This window comes from Rutidosis leptorrhynchoides, chromosome 7 (assembly GCF_046630445.1).
Source record: "Rutidosis leptorrhynchoides isolate AG116_Rl617_1_P2 chromosome 7, CSIRO_AGI_Rlap_v1, whole genome shotgun sequence".
Classification (NCBI taxonomy): domain Eukaryota; kingdom Viridiplantae; phylum Streptophyta; class Magnoliopsida; order Asterales; family Asteraceae; genus Rutidosis; species Rutidosis leptorrhynchoides.
This window is the reverse complement of record NC_092339.1, coordinates 326,628,426-326,641,606: the sequence shown is the minus strand read 5'-3', so window position 1 is coordinate 326,641,606 and position 13,181 is coordinate 326,628,426. Positions and strand designations below refer to the sequence as shown.

General features: G+C 32.7%; 1 protein-coding gene across 1 annotated transcript; it reads left to right on the top strand.

Annotated features, from left to right (window-relative positions):
- Nucleotides 1–3,987: 3,987 nt before the first annotated feature.
- Nucleotides 3,988–4,705, top strand: LOC139858473 (glutaredoxin-C6-like). The gene has a single exon (XM_071847323.1). The coding sequence runs from the start codon at nt 4,061–4,063 to the stop codon at nt 4,472–4,474; it is 414 nt and encodes a 137-aa protein (XP_071703424.1). The 5' UTR covers nt 3,988–4,060; the 3' UTR covers nt 4,475–4,705.
- The last annotated feature ends 8,476 nt before the right edge of the window (nt 4,706–13,181 follow it).

The window sequence follows — 13,181 nt, the reverse complement described above, 5'->3', positions numbered from 1 at the left end:
AAATAATTAAATATATTTAAGCTAAAAACTTGGGATTTTTAGGAACACTTTTATACGTTAACTGTTTAGCAATGGACACGATATAGCCATCCGTGATAAACTGTCGGCAGACTAATAGTAATTATATCCGTGAATTTGAATGTATCAATAAACCTTAATGTTTTTCTCCTTTAAATCATGACTTTATGATTTATTAATTATTATTATAATATTATTATTAATCTAAATTATAGTTTAATATATCTGTATATATATATATATATATATATATATATATATATATATATATATATATATATATATATATATATATATATATATATATATATGAGACAGATAGATAGACAATCCTTCTATCTTCTTCTTTGGCTCTCCCTTACATCATCGGCCATCACCTCACCACTCCACTATGACCTCCATCATCAACCACCACAAAACCGCCACCATCTTTCTTCATATTTTTTTTCTTCTTCTTTTTCTTTCCTTTTCCGTAAACCCACATCAGACACATGCTTCTGTTTTCCTGGTCGCAGCCTTGGATCACCATCGTTTCACCAACTCACCACCACTGCACATGAACAACCATTGCTGTTACTTATGTTTCTGTTTCAAATTCGTCACCAAAACACCACCAAACACCATCAATCCTGTTACTGTTGCTGTTTATATTTTTTTTTTTGTTTCATCGATGGCTGCACCTGCAGCTGCAATTACTTCTGTTTCTTGTTTCTATTCGAACCAAAACCGCCACTCACACCCTAGTCACCATGTTACTGCTGCTGTATTGTTTCAGTTTAACCGTAGCAAACCACCACCGTTCACCACCATTAAAACCATCGTGAAATACCGCTGTTTTGTGACTGCTGCTACAATACTTTCCTTCCTGTTTCTGTTTACATATCACTATGATGATTATATTTATGAATGTGTGATGATAATCATGATAATGATTATGATAAGGAAGATGAGGATGATGAGATGGCGATGTGTATGATGATATGATTATGATGATGTTGATGATATCATAATAAGGATGATGATCGTGTCGATATATGATGATGATATGTATATACCGTACGAATGATGATGATGATTAAATGAAGAAGAAATAGAAAATAGAAGTTTCGGGTTAAATGAATTTGCGTCTGGGATTTCATCAGATAAAATGGAACGGCCGAGTGGTTTAGGAGTGTGTTTGTTAACCGAGAGGTCTCGAGTTCGAACCCGGTCTGTGGCAATTATTTATAGGAAGCTTATTCTATAAGGTAGTAATACTATTATTTTTATTATTATTATTATTATTATTATTATTATTATTATTATTATTATTATTATTATTATTATTATTATTATTATTATTATTATTTCTATTATTATTATTATTATTATTATTATTATTATTATTATTATTATTATTATTATTATTATTATTATTATCATTATCATTATCATGTTTATAAATATTAAGATTTAATGAGTTTAGGATTATAAAAATAAAAATTATAAATACAAACATTATTAAGAGAATGATTAAAATTAGAATTAAGTTATGATTTAACTGAATTATTAAGTATCATTATTATTATCATAAGTATTAGTATTTTTATTAATATGACTATTAAAAGGCTATTAAAACTATCATTATTAATAAAATTACCATTATTATTAAAAATATTATCTCTATAAAAACTATCATTTTTATCTTATCATTATTATCATTCTTATTAAAACTATTATTATTACTATCATTATTATTATTATTATTATTATTATTATTATTATTATTATTATTATTATTATTAGCATTAAAATTATTATTACTATTATTATACTTATTCTAGTATTATTATAATTATTATTCTGCAAACAAAAAAAAAATTTATATAAAAATATATTTATTACATAAGTATACTAATATTACTCAATATTCTGATATAATATTATTTATATTGATATGACGATAACTAAATTATATATCAAATAAGCATTATAATATATTATAAGTATTAATAAAATTATATATAAATATTAATCTTAATACATAACTAAATACATAAAATTGCTCGATTACGATTATATGTTTTAATATATATATATATATATGAATGATATTGGTTCGTGAATCCGAGGTCAACCCTGCAATTGTTCAGTTCAGTCATATGAATATTTTTACTACAAATATCGTATCGTGAGTTTCATTTGCTCCCTTTTTAAATGCTTTTTCAATATATATTTTTGGGCTGAGAATACAAGCGCTGCTTTTATAAATGTTTGACGAAATTGACACAAGTACTTAAAACTACATTATATGGTTGGATTTTTAGACCGAATATCGCCCCTTTTTAGCTTGGTAGCCTAAGAATTGGTGTTTATTATAATTGCCACAAATTGACGCGAATCCTAAAGATAGATCTATCGGGCCCAACAAGCCCTATCGAATTTATCATAACCGATGAGAGTTCCGGAATGATAGGGATATTCTATATGCATATTGTTAAGGTCGGTTACCAGGTGTTCACTATATGAATGATTTTTATGCAGTTTGCGAAATGCCTGTATGATGTTTATAAAAATGAAATCTTGTGGTCTATTAAAATTATGGAAATGATTGTTATTATAAACCTATGAACTCACCAACCTTTTGGTTGACACTTTTAAGCATGTTTATTCTCAGGTATGAAATAAATCTTCCGCTGTGCATTTGCTCATTTTAAAGATATTACTTGGAGTCATTCATGGCATATTTCAAAAGACGTTGCATTCAAGTCATTTGAGTTAAAAAAGATTGTTATTAAATAAATGACAGATTAGTCATTTATAATTTGAGAAACATAGATATATCATTGGTATAGAGTGGATGTATTTTGAAAATGGTATGCATACCTGTTAACTTTCGTTGAATTGAAAGTTTGTTTTTTTAAAAATGAATGCAATGTTTACAAAACGTATCATATATAGGTCAATACCTCGCAATGAAGCCAATTAATATAAAACGTTTATAATCGATATGAACAGGTCTTTAAAATAATCAGTATTTGTTGAACGCAACAGGATTGGGCAATGATCCAACTTTCCTCTATCCAGTACCATAGCTGATAGCTCGCCCTACCTGTGATTGAATTTCTCTGAAATCAGAAAGTGATCAAATTTGCTAAATTTCACACCGTTGTCATTGATTCTCGTGAAACGTTTCCCACCAATGGTACCACAATTAACCTCGATCTCTCTATAAAACTATTAAAGAGATCGACTCTTCGATCTACATACAAACAATATTTTCTTTCTTCTTGACTTCTGACCTCATTAAAGTCTCCACATAGCACCCATTCCTCATTACCAAAATGCATCAGATTTTTCAAACTGTTCCATAACCTTATTTTTTCATGTCATCGTGAGGGCTATATATCCCGACAATTACTGTTTCATTGTACGTCTTGACCCTTTCTCTTCCCTTTGATAGCTAGGAAAAACTCTCCCTCAATGGCTTGGTCTATGTTCTACAAATTCGAGTCCATTAACATGAAGTATGGACTGTCGATAATAGTGATTAATATATATAACAAAACTATGTATTGCTCTAACTATTTCTTTTACAATAAATCCGTAATGCACGAGTCATCTTTACTATCAAAACAATATATAAGGTACAGAACGAAATTAATTTTCCATAGCAATGCGGGAACCATTTCTACCCTCGTTCAACATCAATGAACGTATTTCGCTTTTAACCAACCACTATAATCGTAGGTGACAATGTGTCGAAATATCGACCGTTCTAGTAAAATAATTGAACCAAATTTTTACTTTAAGTAATCACGAGTATAAAAATACTAATCATACGTATAAGACAAGCGCGTGTCACCCACACGCCTCACATAAAGCGTAGAGTCTACGTAATACGTTTACTTTATGACGTAATGAATCACCACCCCCAAAATCTCCCATTTATAACTCTCTCTTCCTTCTTCACAAAAACCCCCCCACACACACACACACACACCCCACTAATATATACATACACTCATCTGTATCTATTCACACAACGCCGTCGTATAACGTTATGCAAGGCGTTCACGGCTACCGTAACCTCCGATCCGATGGCGGTGTTCGTCTCGAACTAAGTCCGACAACTAACTCGCCACTCGCGATCGATGTATCTGAATCAACTGAAATGAGGATTCAACGATTAATAACTGAAAATCCGGTTATTATATTTAGTAGGTCAGCTTGTTGTATGTGCCACGTCATGAAACGGTTGTTTGCGTCACTTAGTGTTCATCCTACTGTTATTGAATTGGAAGAGGATGAGATCGGCGGGTTATCGGCGTTGCAGGACGGAGGTGGTGGTGAGACGGTGGCGCCGGCGGTGTTTATCGGCGGTGAACGTGTTGGTGGGTTGGAGAGTTTGGTTGGACTTCATTTGAGTGGTCAACTTGTTCCCAAACTTGTTGATGTTGGTGTTTTGGTGTTGTAGCGGTAAGGATAATTTGGTAATTTTCATATAATCTTATATTTGTATTTTTTTTTTTTTTTCTAGTGTATGGAAATGGAAATTAAATGTAGCAATTTCAATTTGTAATTGTATAAAATGCATAATTTAAGTTGGAGTATTAGTAATTTAGTACTCCGTATATTACTACATGATGTAGTTCAATTATGTATGCAAAAAGTACAAGTATGTATGCAAAAAGTACAAGTAATGAAATGGGATATTATTGTGAACCGTTTGTTTGTTTTTATGTGGAAGTCAGCGGTGAAATTAGGACCCTTGATTTTGCATGTTATTCATTTGGTTCTCTCGTTTACTTCAGTGTCATATGTCATATATCATTTGTTTATGTACGTACTGTATTATTTTAAGTTTAATTTTTTAAATTTTTTTTAAAGACCAAAATTGCATTAATATAAAATATTCAGTACATAGGCATATGAGTTAATAATGCCTTGATCAAACAACAAAAGGAAAAACTAACGAATTATATCGAATACAGTGTTATTGATTAGTAGCCAGCTATTGTTATACTAATCAGCGATTGTTAACAAATCCTTCATGTTATCTCATATACACTTCTTCATCCAAATCACCATTTAAAAACACTGTTTTGACATTCATGATGGGTCACTAGGGTACGAGTCGCAGCTAGTGCTATCAATAACCTAATAGTAGTGATACAAGCAACTGGAGCATAGGTATCAAAATAATCAATACCCTCATTATTTCTAACGCCTTGGATCACCAATCTGGCTTTAAACTTGTCAATTGTACCATCGACTTTCATCTTCCTTTTGAAGATCTATTTGTTACCCAAAGGTTTACATCCAAGTGATAAGTGAGTCAATTCTCAAGTATTATTCTCCAAAATAGAATTCATCTCATCGTGAACCGCTTCCTTCCAAAAGGCAACGTCGCGTGATCTCATAACCTTATCAAAGGTTCTAGGATCCTCTTCTATACTATATCAGTAAGAGAATTGATATTGTACACAATCTCTAGATCCTTAAACTAAATACAGCTGAAAATCAAAACCATACGACTTGGGTGTCCTTGTTCTAGTACCTCTACGAGGTTATAGTGACTCATTTGGAATTTCTTCCAAGTCAACTCCTCGAGTAGTCTCATTTTAATGAGAAATCACATCCTATAGTCTAAGTATTGATGTAAAACGAGATTCATCAAATATTGCATCTCTTGACTCTATAACGGTGTTAATCGAAACAAAATCATTAGATTCTATTACGTAGAACCTATAAGCTTTGAAATGCTCAACATATCCAATAAAGATGCAATCAATACCTCGTTCACCCAAAGAGTCTCACAACAGCCCGACATCCCCAAACTCATAAATAATGTAAGTTTGATCTTTTCTTGTACCAAAGTTCATACGGAGTAGTTTTCCCTCTTTTGTTAGGAACCTTATTCAAAAGATAACAAGGCGTCAACATGGATTCTCCCCAAAATCCTTCACTCAATCCAGAGTAGGAGATCATGGAATTAACCATTTTCTTGAGATTCCTATTTTTCCTCTCAGCTACACCATTTTGCTGTGGTGTGTATGGAGCTGTTGTTTGATGAATAATCCTTACAGACTAAAAATAAATTGGATCATAATACTCACCACCTCTATCGGTGTGCAAAGTTTTAATTCAATTCCACTTTAGTCTTATAGATTTTAAATTTGTCTAAGGCCTCATCTTTAGCATGCAAAAGATAAACATAGCAGAACCTAGACGCATCATCCATAAAGGTGATCACATACTTCATCCATAAAGGTGATCACATACTTCTTATTCCCAAAAGAGGGGTAGCATGAAAGTCACATAGATCAATATGTATTAGTTCTAGAATCAAAGAAGTCTTGTTTAAGTCTTCGAAAGGTTTTCTTGTTATTTTGTTCAACATACAAGTTTTACACCTTTCCAAATTCATGTCAAATCTTGTCAGATTATCGTTAGACATGCCATACAATCTTGCATAATTAACATGTCTTAAATGAGCATGCCATAAACAGGAATCATTTGAACTAGTACTAATCATACAAGCAAAATTATCAACAATAAGAAAATTCTTGAGATTCAACATGAACATACCATTATTATAGTAACCAAATCCAATAAACATATCACCCTTCGACAAGATATACTTGTCAGATTCAAATACTTGTTTATAGCCACACTTATTGAATATGGGATTGAAAATCAGATTCTTTCTCAACCCAGGTACATACAACATATTATTCAAAGTTTTTCCAGAACTGAATTCTATAACAACATTTCCATGACCAAGAACAGGTGTGATTGAATCGTTTCCCATGTGGAGCACATAATTGTCCAGTTTAAGTGTCTTGAACCAACAACGATCCTTGCAAGCATGACATGTGGCTCCAGAATCAATCCACTAAGTGGTGTTAGGGATGGCATCGGGCCGGGTTTGGGCCGGGTTTGAGTAATCCCGGACCCGGACCCGATAAGGAAAACTAGTCCCAAACCCGGACCCCGTCGGGTAAACGGGTTTACTAACTAGCGGGTAAACGGGTTTACCCGCGGGTAAACGAGTGCCCGTTTACTTTTTTTTTTAGCAAATAAATACATTACCAAAAGCATATACAATCTATAACTCTGTAAATTATATGCTTTATTTATATGTGTATATTTGTACAGTATATATTATTTCCTATTTCCAATTATTATCACTATCAATTTTTAAATATTTTTATAAATCAGATTCTTGATTTGAATGCAGATGAAAATTTGAAGTTGATAGATGATAAATAAATATACGAATTCATATTGACCTTGTAATCAACATATTTTTTAATTTAATTTTTGTTATTATTCATTTTTATTTATTATTGCTATTATTATTATTATTCTTATGTGGGTATACGGGCCGGGTAAACGGGCCGGGTAGATGGGTCTTTATTTAAACCCAGACCCGAACCCGAACCCGAATATTTTTTAAAAATCAATCCCATACCCAGCCCGAAACCCGTAGACCCGGACCAGACCCAACCCAATTATGTCGGGTTTCGATTTTCCCCGTCGGGTTCGGGCTTTTTTGCCATCCCTAAGTGGTGTTATCATCCTACACATAAAATGCTTCAGAAATATGTGACACATAGTTCTTACCATAATTTATTACTGTAAGTAACCAGAGGGGGGGGTGAATAGTTACTTAATATGATTTTTAAAACATTTTCAATGATCAACAAGATTTGAACAATCTTGATCACTTTAATTAACTCAAACCAATGTGTGATGTGTTTGTGTTTGAAATAATGCGGAATGTAAAGTAAAGAACATAAACACAATGATGTATAGTGGTCCGGGTGGATGTTAATTAATCCACCTTAATCCATTCCCCGATTCACTAATCGGGATTTTTGCTTTACTAAGCACCTTTCTCCAAATCCGGTGGAGATCCGATTTACAAGTCTTGTACTTCTCCTTAGACAACAAACCTAATCCTTCTATCCCTTTGAAAGATTACCTCCAACTTAGATCAACTTGTCTTCACCTTGGACAAGTATTAATCTCCAATGAGATTAATCAACTCCCTAGTTCCCTTTAAGGAAGATGATGGCTAAGCTAGCATATGTTTCTAATTACAAAGTACAAAGACTCACCCCTATCTAGTGATGACAATCCTAAGACAATACTAAGGATAATTACAATACTATGTAAACTCACAAAGATAAGAATTTGAAAGTAAGTTTACAAAACCCCTTCTATAATCTATGAGATTATAGAACTTCTCTTGCTAATCACAAACATATATAGAAGTGTTATGTTCCTGTGATTCTCTGATGATTTTGAGCAGTAGCTTGCAAGAGGTCCAAGTCTTCAAAGTTCTCCAAGCCTTGCTATTTATATGTAGAGATATAAGACCCGAATCCAAATTGTACCTTTTGATTATAAATAAAAGAAGCTGGAATCTGCGAAACAGGAAGTGCGCGGCACGCACCTTAACGTGCGGCACGCACCTTAACGCGCGGCGCGCGTATCGAGCTGACAGCTCACTCTTTTCTTTTAGATATTTTAAAGGGGAATTTTGGTAGTTTCACATGTTGGACGAGTTTAAGGCCCCAAGATCAGTTTGGTGGGTGCCATAACTTCATTTTCATCTACCTTATCACTTCCACATTCAATTTAGAGAGAGAGAGAGTAAGGTTTTAGTGAGAGAAAGCTCACTTTAAGGAAGAAGAAGAAGAAGGAATCTTGCCTAAGCTCGAGTTTTAAAGTTGTTCATCTAGCCCCTAGCTACGTTTGGAGTGTGGTATTAAGTCCTAATCTTGATTTCCTTATTTTAATTTGTTTAAGGGATAGGGCTTTGGGTTAGTGATGAACATAAAACCCATTGTTGGTGATTTTGGGGGCTTTTGGTTAAGATTGAGTCATGGGGACTCAAGAAGATCTAACCTAGGGTTTTAAAGTGATAATTGGTGTTATGAGTCTTATATAGTTAGTTAATCAATAGCACACTTTGATATTTAGTAAGTGAGTGTTATTTGGGTATGTTGATGACCCAAATGGGTGTGTTAACCTTGAAATGGGTCAAATGGGTCTTTGATGACCTAAGTTGTTTAATGAGTGTGAGAAATGCAATAACCTTTTGTTGAAAAGAGTATTAAGACCATATTTGGCTCGTGTTAGGGTTTTGGCGGAATTGACCTAATATTAGGGTTAAGGGTGCAAATGGGTCGAAATTGCATCATGGGTCAAAATGACACTAGGATGGTGAGTGAGTTGGTTGACTAACTTGATTGTGTGATTGATTATATGCATAATGCAATAGGTACGTTACATTGAAGGTTGCAAGCTCGGTTATCATTCAAGAAAGGCTTTAAAGTGAGTGGAATAATTATATGCGTAGGTATATAATATAGTTATTTGTGTAGCGTGAGATGTGAAGTGTCGATATGTTAAGACACCGCGTTCACGTGACGAGTGAAGTGTCGATGTGTTAAGACACCACTCGGGGTGAAGTATCGATGTGTTAAGATGCCACCCCAAGTATGATGACGAGTGAAGTGTCGACGTGTTAAGACACCACTCGGAGTGAAGTATCGACGTGTTAAGATGCCACTCCAAGAGCCACTCGGGGTGAAGCATCAACGTGTTAAGATGTCACCCGTGGGATTAGGGTACGACGTGTTAAGTACTCTAATGGTTGTTATGAACACCGATGGGAAATTCAAGTACCATTCTCTGTACGATTGGTTAACCATGGTTATTGTGTTGTAGCGTAAGCATATTATATTGTTCGATTTATATATATATATATATATATATATATATATATATATATATATATATATATATATATATATATATATATATATATATATATATATATATATATATATACTATTGTTATGCTAGCAGATGTGCGTAGAGGTGTATACGAAATAGTTATATTTTTATTGCAAAATACTATTAAATACGATACAATTTTACACAAGTTATTTATTTATTTATAGAGTGGATATACCTAAACCTTGCTACAACACTTATAGGCAGTGTACCTAATCGTACAGTAGTGTAGTTTTTAGTAAGTCTGGTTCGTCCACAGGGAACTAGCCAAGTTTAACGCTATATTTTTTTAAAACTATATTTGTAAAAATATATATATATATATATATATATATATATATATATATATATATATATATATATATATATATATAAGTAGTATTATTATTATTATAAAAGGGGATTTTTACCGTTTAATGACCGGTTTGTCGATTTTAAAACTTTAGTCGCAGTTAAAACCTAATGTAAAATATTAAAAATAAATATAACTTAATTTAAAGCGTAAAGTAAATAATGATAATAAAAGTGCGATAATTAAAATGACAGTAAATAAATTGCGATAATTAAAAAGTACGATAATTAAAATGACGATAAATAAAATGACAGTAAATAAAAATGCGATAAAATATGAAATAAAGGAATTATGCTTATTTAAACTTCCATAATCATGATGTTTGACGTGTTGATTTTAGTTTATTACCATGGGTTAATTGTTCTTTGTCTTGGATTATTCGATATGTCCATCTGGTTTTGTCCGTAACAGTCCATCAGTCATAAATATAAAGTGCGAGTGTCCTCGTCAAATTATCCCTATATCCGAAGTCAAATATTCCAACTAATTGGGGACTTAAACTATAATTACGCCAAGTGTCCTTGTACATAATTCACCTCTGTTTTAATGAGTCTATTAACTATTAATCCATTCTCGTGTCCGGTTAAATGAACGATTATTAGTACTTATAAATATCCCGCCCATCGTGTCCGATCGAGTGTATATGGTTATTTATAATTACGTTCAATTGTAAATCTTTATATTAAATTAACGAACTATCATTCAATTAAACAAATATAAAGCCCATTAATACCCTAAAGTATAATTTCCACAAGTGTCGTTCTTTTGTCCAAACCCCAATTATGGTACAAAGCCCAATTACCCCGTCTTTAATATTTTAGCCCAACATCACGATTACTTCGGCATTAAATAAGCATAATAATAACTTAGCTACGAGACATTAATTTAAAAAGGTTGAACATAACTTACAACGATTAATAATAGCGTATCGTTACACGGACAGAATTTCGACTTACACACTTACAACATTCGCTAATATACCCTTATTATTATTAATCTTAAATTAAAATTAAAATTAAAATTATAATATATATATATATATATATATATATATATATATATATATATATATATATATATATATATATATATATATATATCGTGAGAGATAGAGAGTAGAAAAAGATGTATCATATTCGACTGAAACTGCGCCTTTTATAGCAATGTGGCCAAACTTTTTGCTCCATGCGATCTCATGGCATTTGTACCTTCTGGCCATGCGATCGCATGACCTGGGATTCCAGCTCAGAATTATTTGTTTGCTAGTTTGCCGATGGTTTTAATATATAATATAATATATATATATAATTTTAAGAATTAATTATATATTATATTATATTCATGTGCATAGTTGACTTGTAATTTTGAGTCCGTTGCGTCGCGCGTTGAGAGTTGACTCTGGTCCCGGTTCCAGATTTTCGAACGTCCTTTTGTACTATTTAATATCTTGTACTTTGCGTTTCGCGGCTCGTACTCTTGTAATTTTTAGACGTTTCTCATCAATAATTTGAACCTCGTGATTTGTACTTTGTACTTTTCAGCTTTTTGGTCGTTTGCGTCTTCAAATCGTCGAATCTGTCTTTTGTCTTCACCTTTTAATATTTAAACGAATATCACTTGTAAATAGAACAATTGCAACTAAAAGCTTGTCTTTCTTGAGGGATAATGCCATAAAATATATGTTCGTTTTTAGCATTATCAAATATTCCCACACTTGAGCGTTGCTTGTCCTCAAGCAATATAGTCTTGAAATAAAAATACTAGAATCACTTCTTTATTTTTCACACTTTGTACATTAGTGATTTCTATACGACGGTATGAACAATGATAGTAACGTTGTGGTTTACAGTCCCACATGACTATAAAAATTTAGATCCTTTAAAGAAATTGGATCTTTATGAAAACATTTGATCTTTTGAAAATTCAATCTAGCTTTTACCCTAGATAAGTTTTCCGGAATAACCCTTCACCGGTGTTTGCAAAATTGTTTTTGTGGGTTTGGTGGGTTTCAGATTTGAAAATTTTAGCTCAAAACTTGCGGTTTTGTGTCACCCACTTGCTAATCTTGTATTGGGAAAGCAACACGTCCAGTATACTTGCTCCATATATTACCTTTTGGTAAACTACCGTCCGGTTGTAAAGGAAAGCATTGAACAAGCAACTGTTGAGGCAATGTCCCGTGACATGCTTTTGATTATGGTCTATATCGTGTCGGATGCAATTACTATCCTTTGTAGGAGCAATAGTAAAGATCACCCTATAGTTTTTCGGTCTGGCACAAGGTCCTGTCTTTGACCATGCTATGCAACCACCGTTCTTACGGTTGACACCCGATTTGGTTCAGGTGACCTAATGAATTCCAGGTGAATTCCTAGGATTTTACGTTCAATGGTAATGAACGCATTGAAAATGGGTTTTCAGAAAACAAATCGGTTTGTAATTTTGATCAAAATATTTTCTCGTTCAAGCTCGAGTTTAGATATCATCAAATTCCATGAGTTTAAATTCTCAATCTTTAAGGTCAATCTCAAGGATTGAGTAATATCAGTCTTAAAAGCTGATTTTTGATCTTTAAGGAGATTATCCTTTCTGGGGATCTGATTCATTAGTCTTGTAAGCTAATTTGAACGGTGCCCCCCATTGTACGAGACAGATCCTCTCATGGCTAGGATAAGTCTGACCACTTGGCGACCCTGTTTGATTCTGAGGTCCGTGGATTTCTAGCTGATTTTCGAGAAAACTTTTCAAGGTTTTTCTTAGACTCTACAACTGGTCTGGACGATAACTTCCTGACCTAAATCAAGAAGCGCGTGTATTTTTCTCTCGGAAGACTTTACTTCCTTTTATATTACAATAACTGGGTAAAATTGATAAATATCGTCCAAAACAAAAGTTTCTTCAATTATTTGTACAAAAATATGTGATATATGTTCTAAATAATTTGGTAAATTTTTCCCACACTTGGCATTTATTTTCCTTTCTTTGCCTTTTTATTTTCCTCTATTCCATTTTAAATGAA

Excerpts from the sequence above, each read along its gene's own strand:
- LOC139858473 (XM_071847323.1), top strand. The coding sequence starts at position 4,061 with ATGCAAGGCGTTCACGGCTACCGTAACCTCCGATCCGATGGCGGTGTT.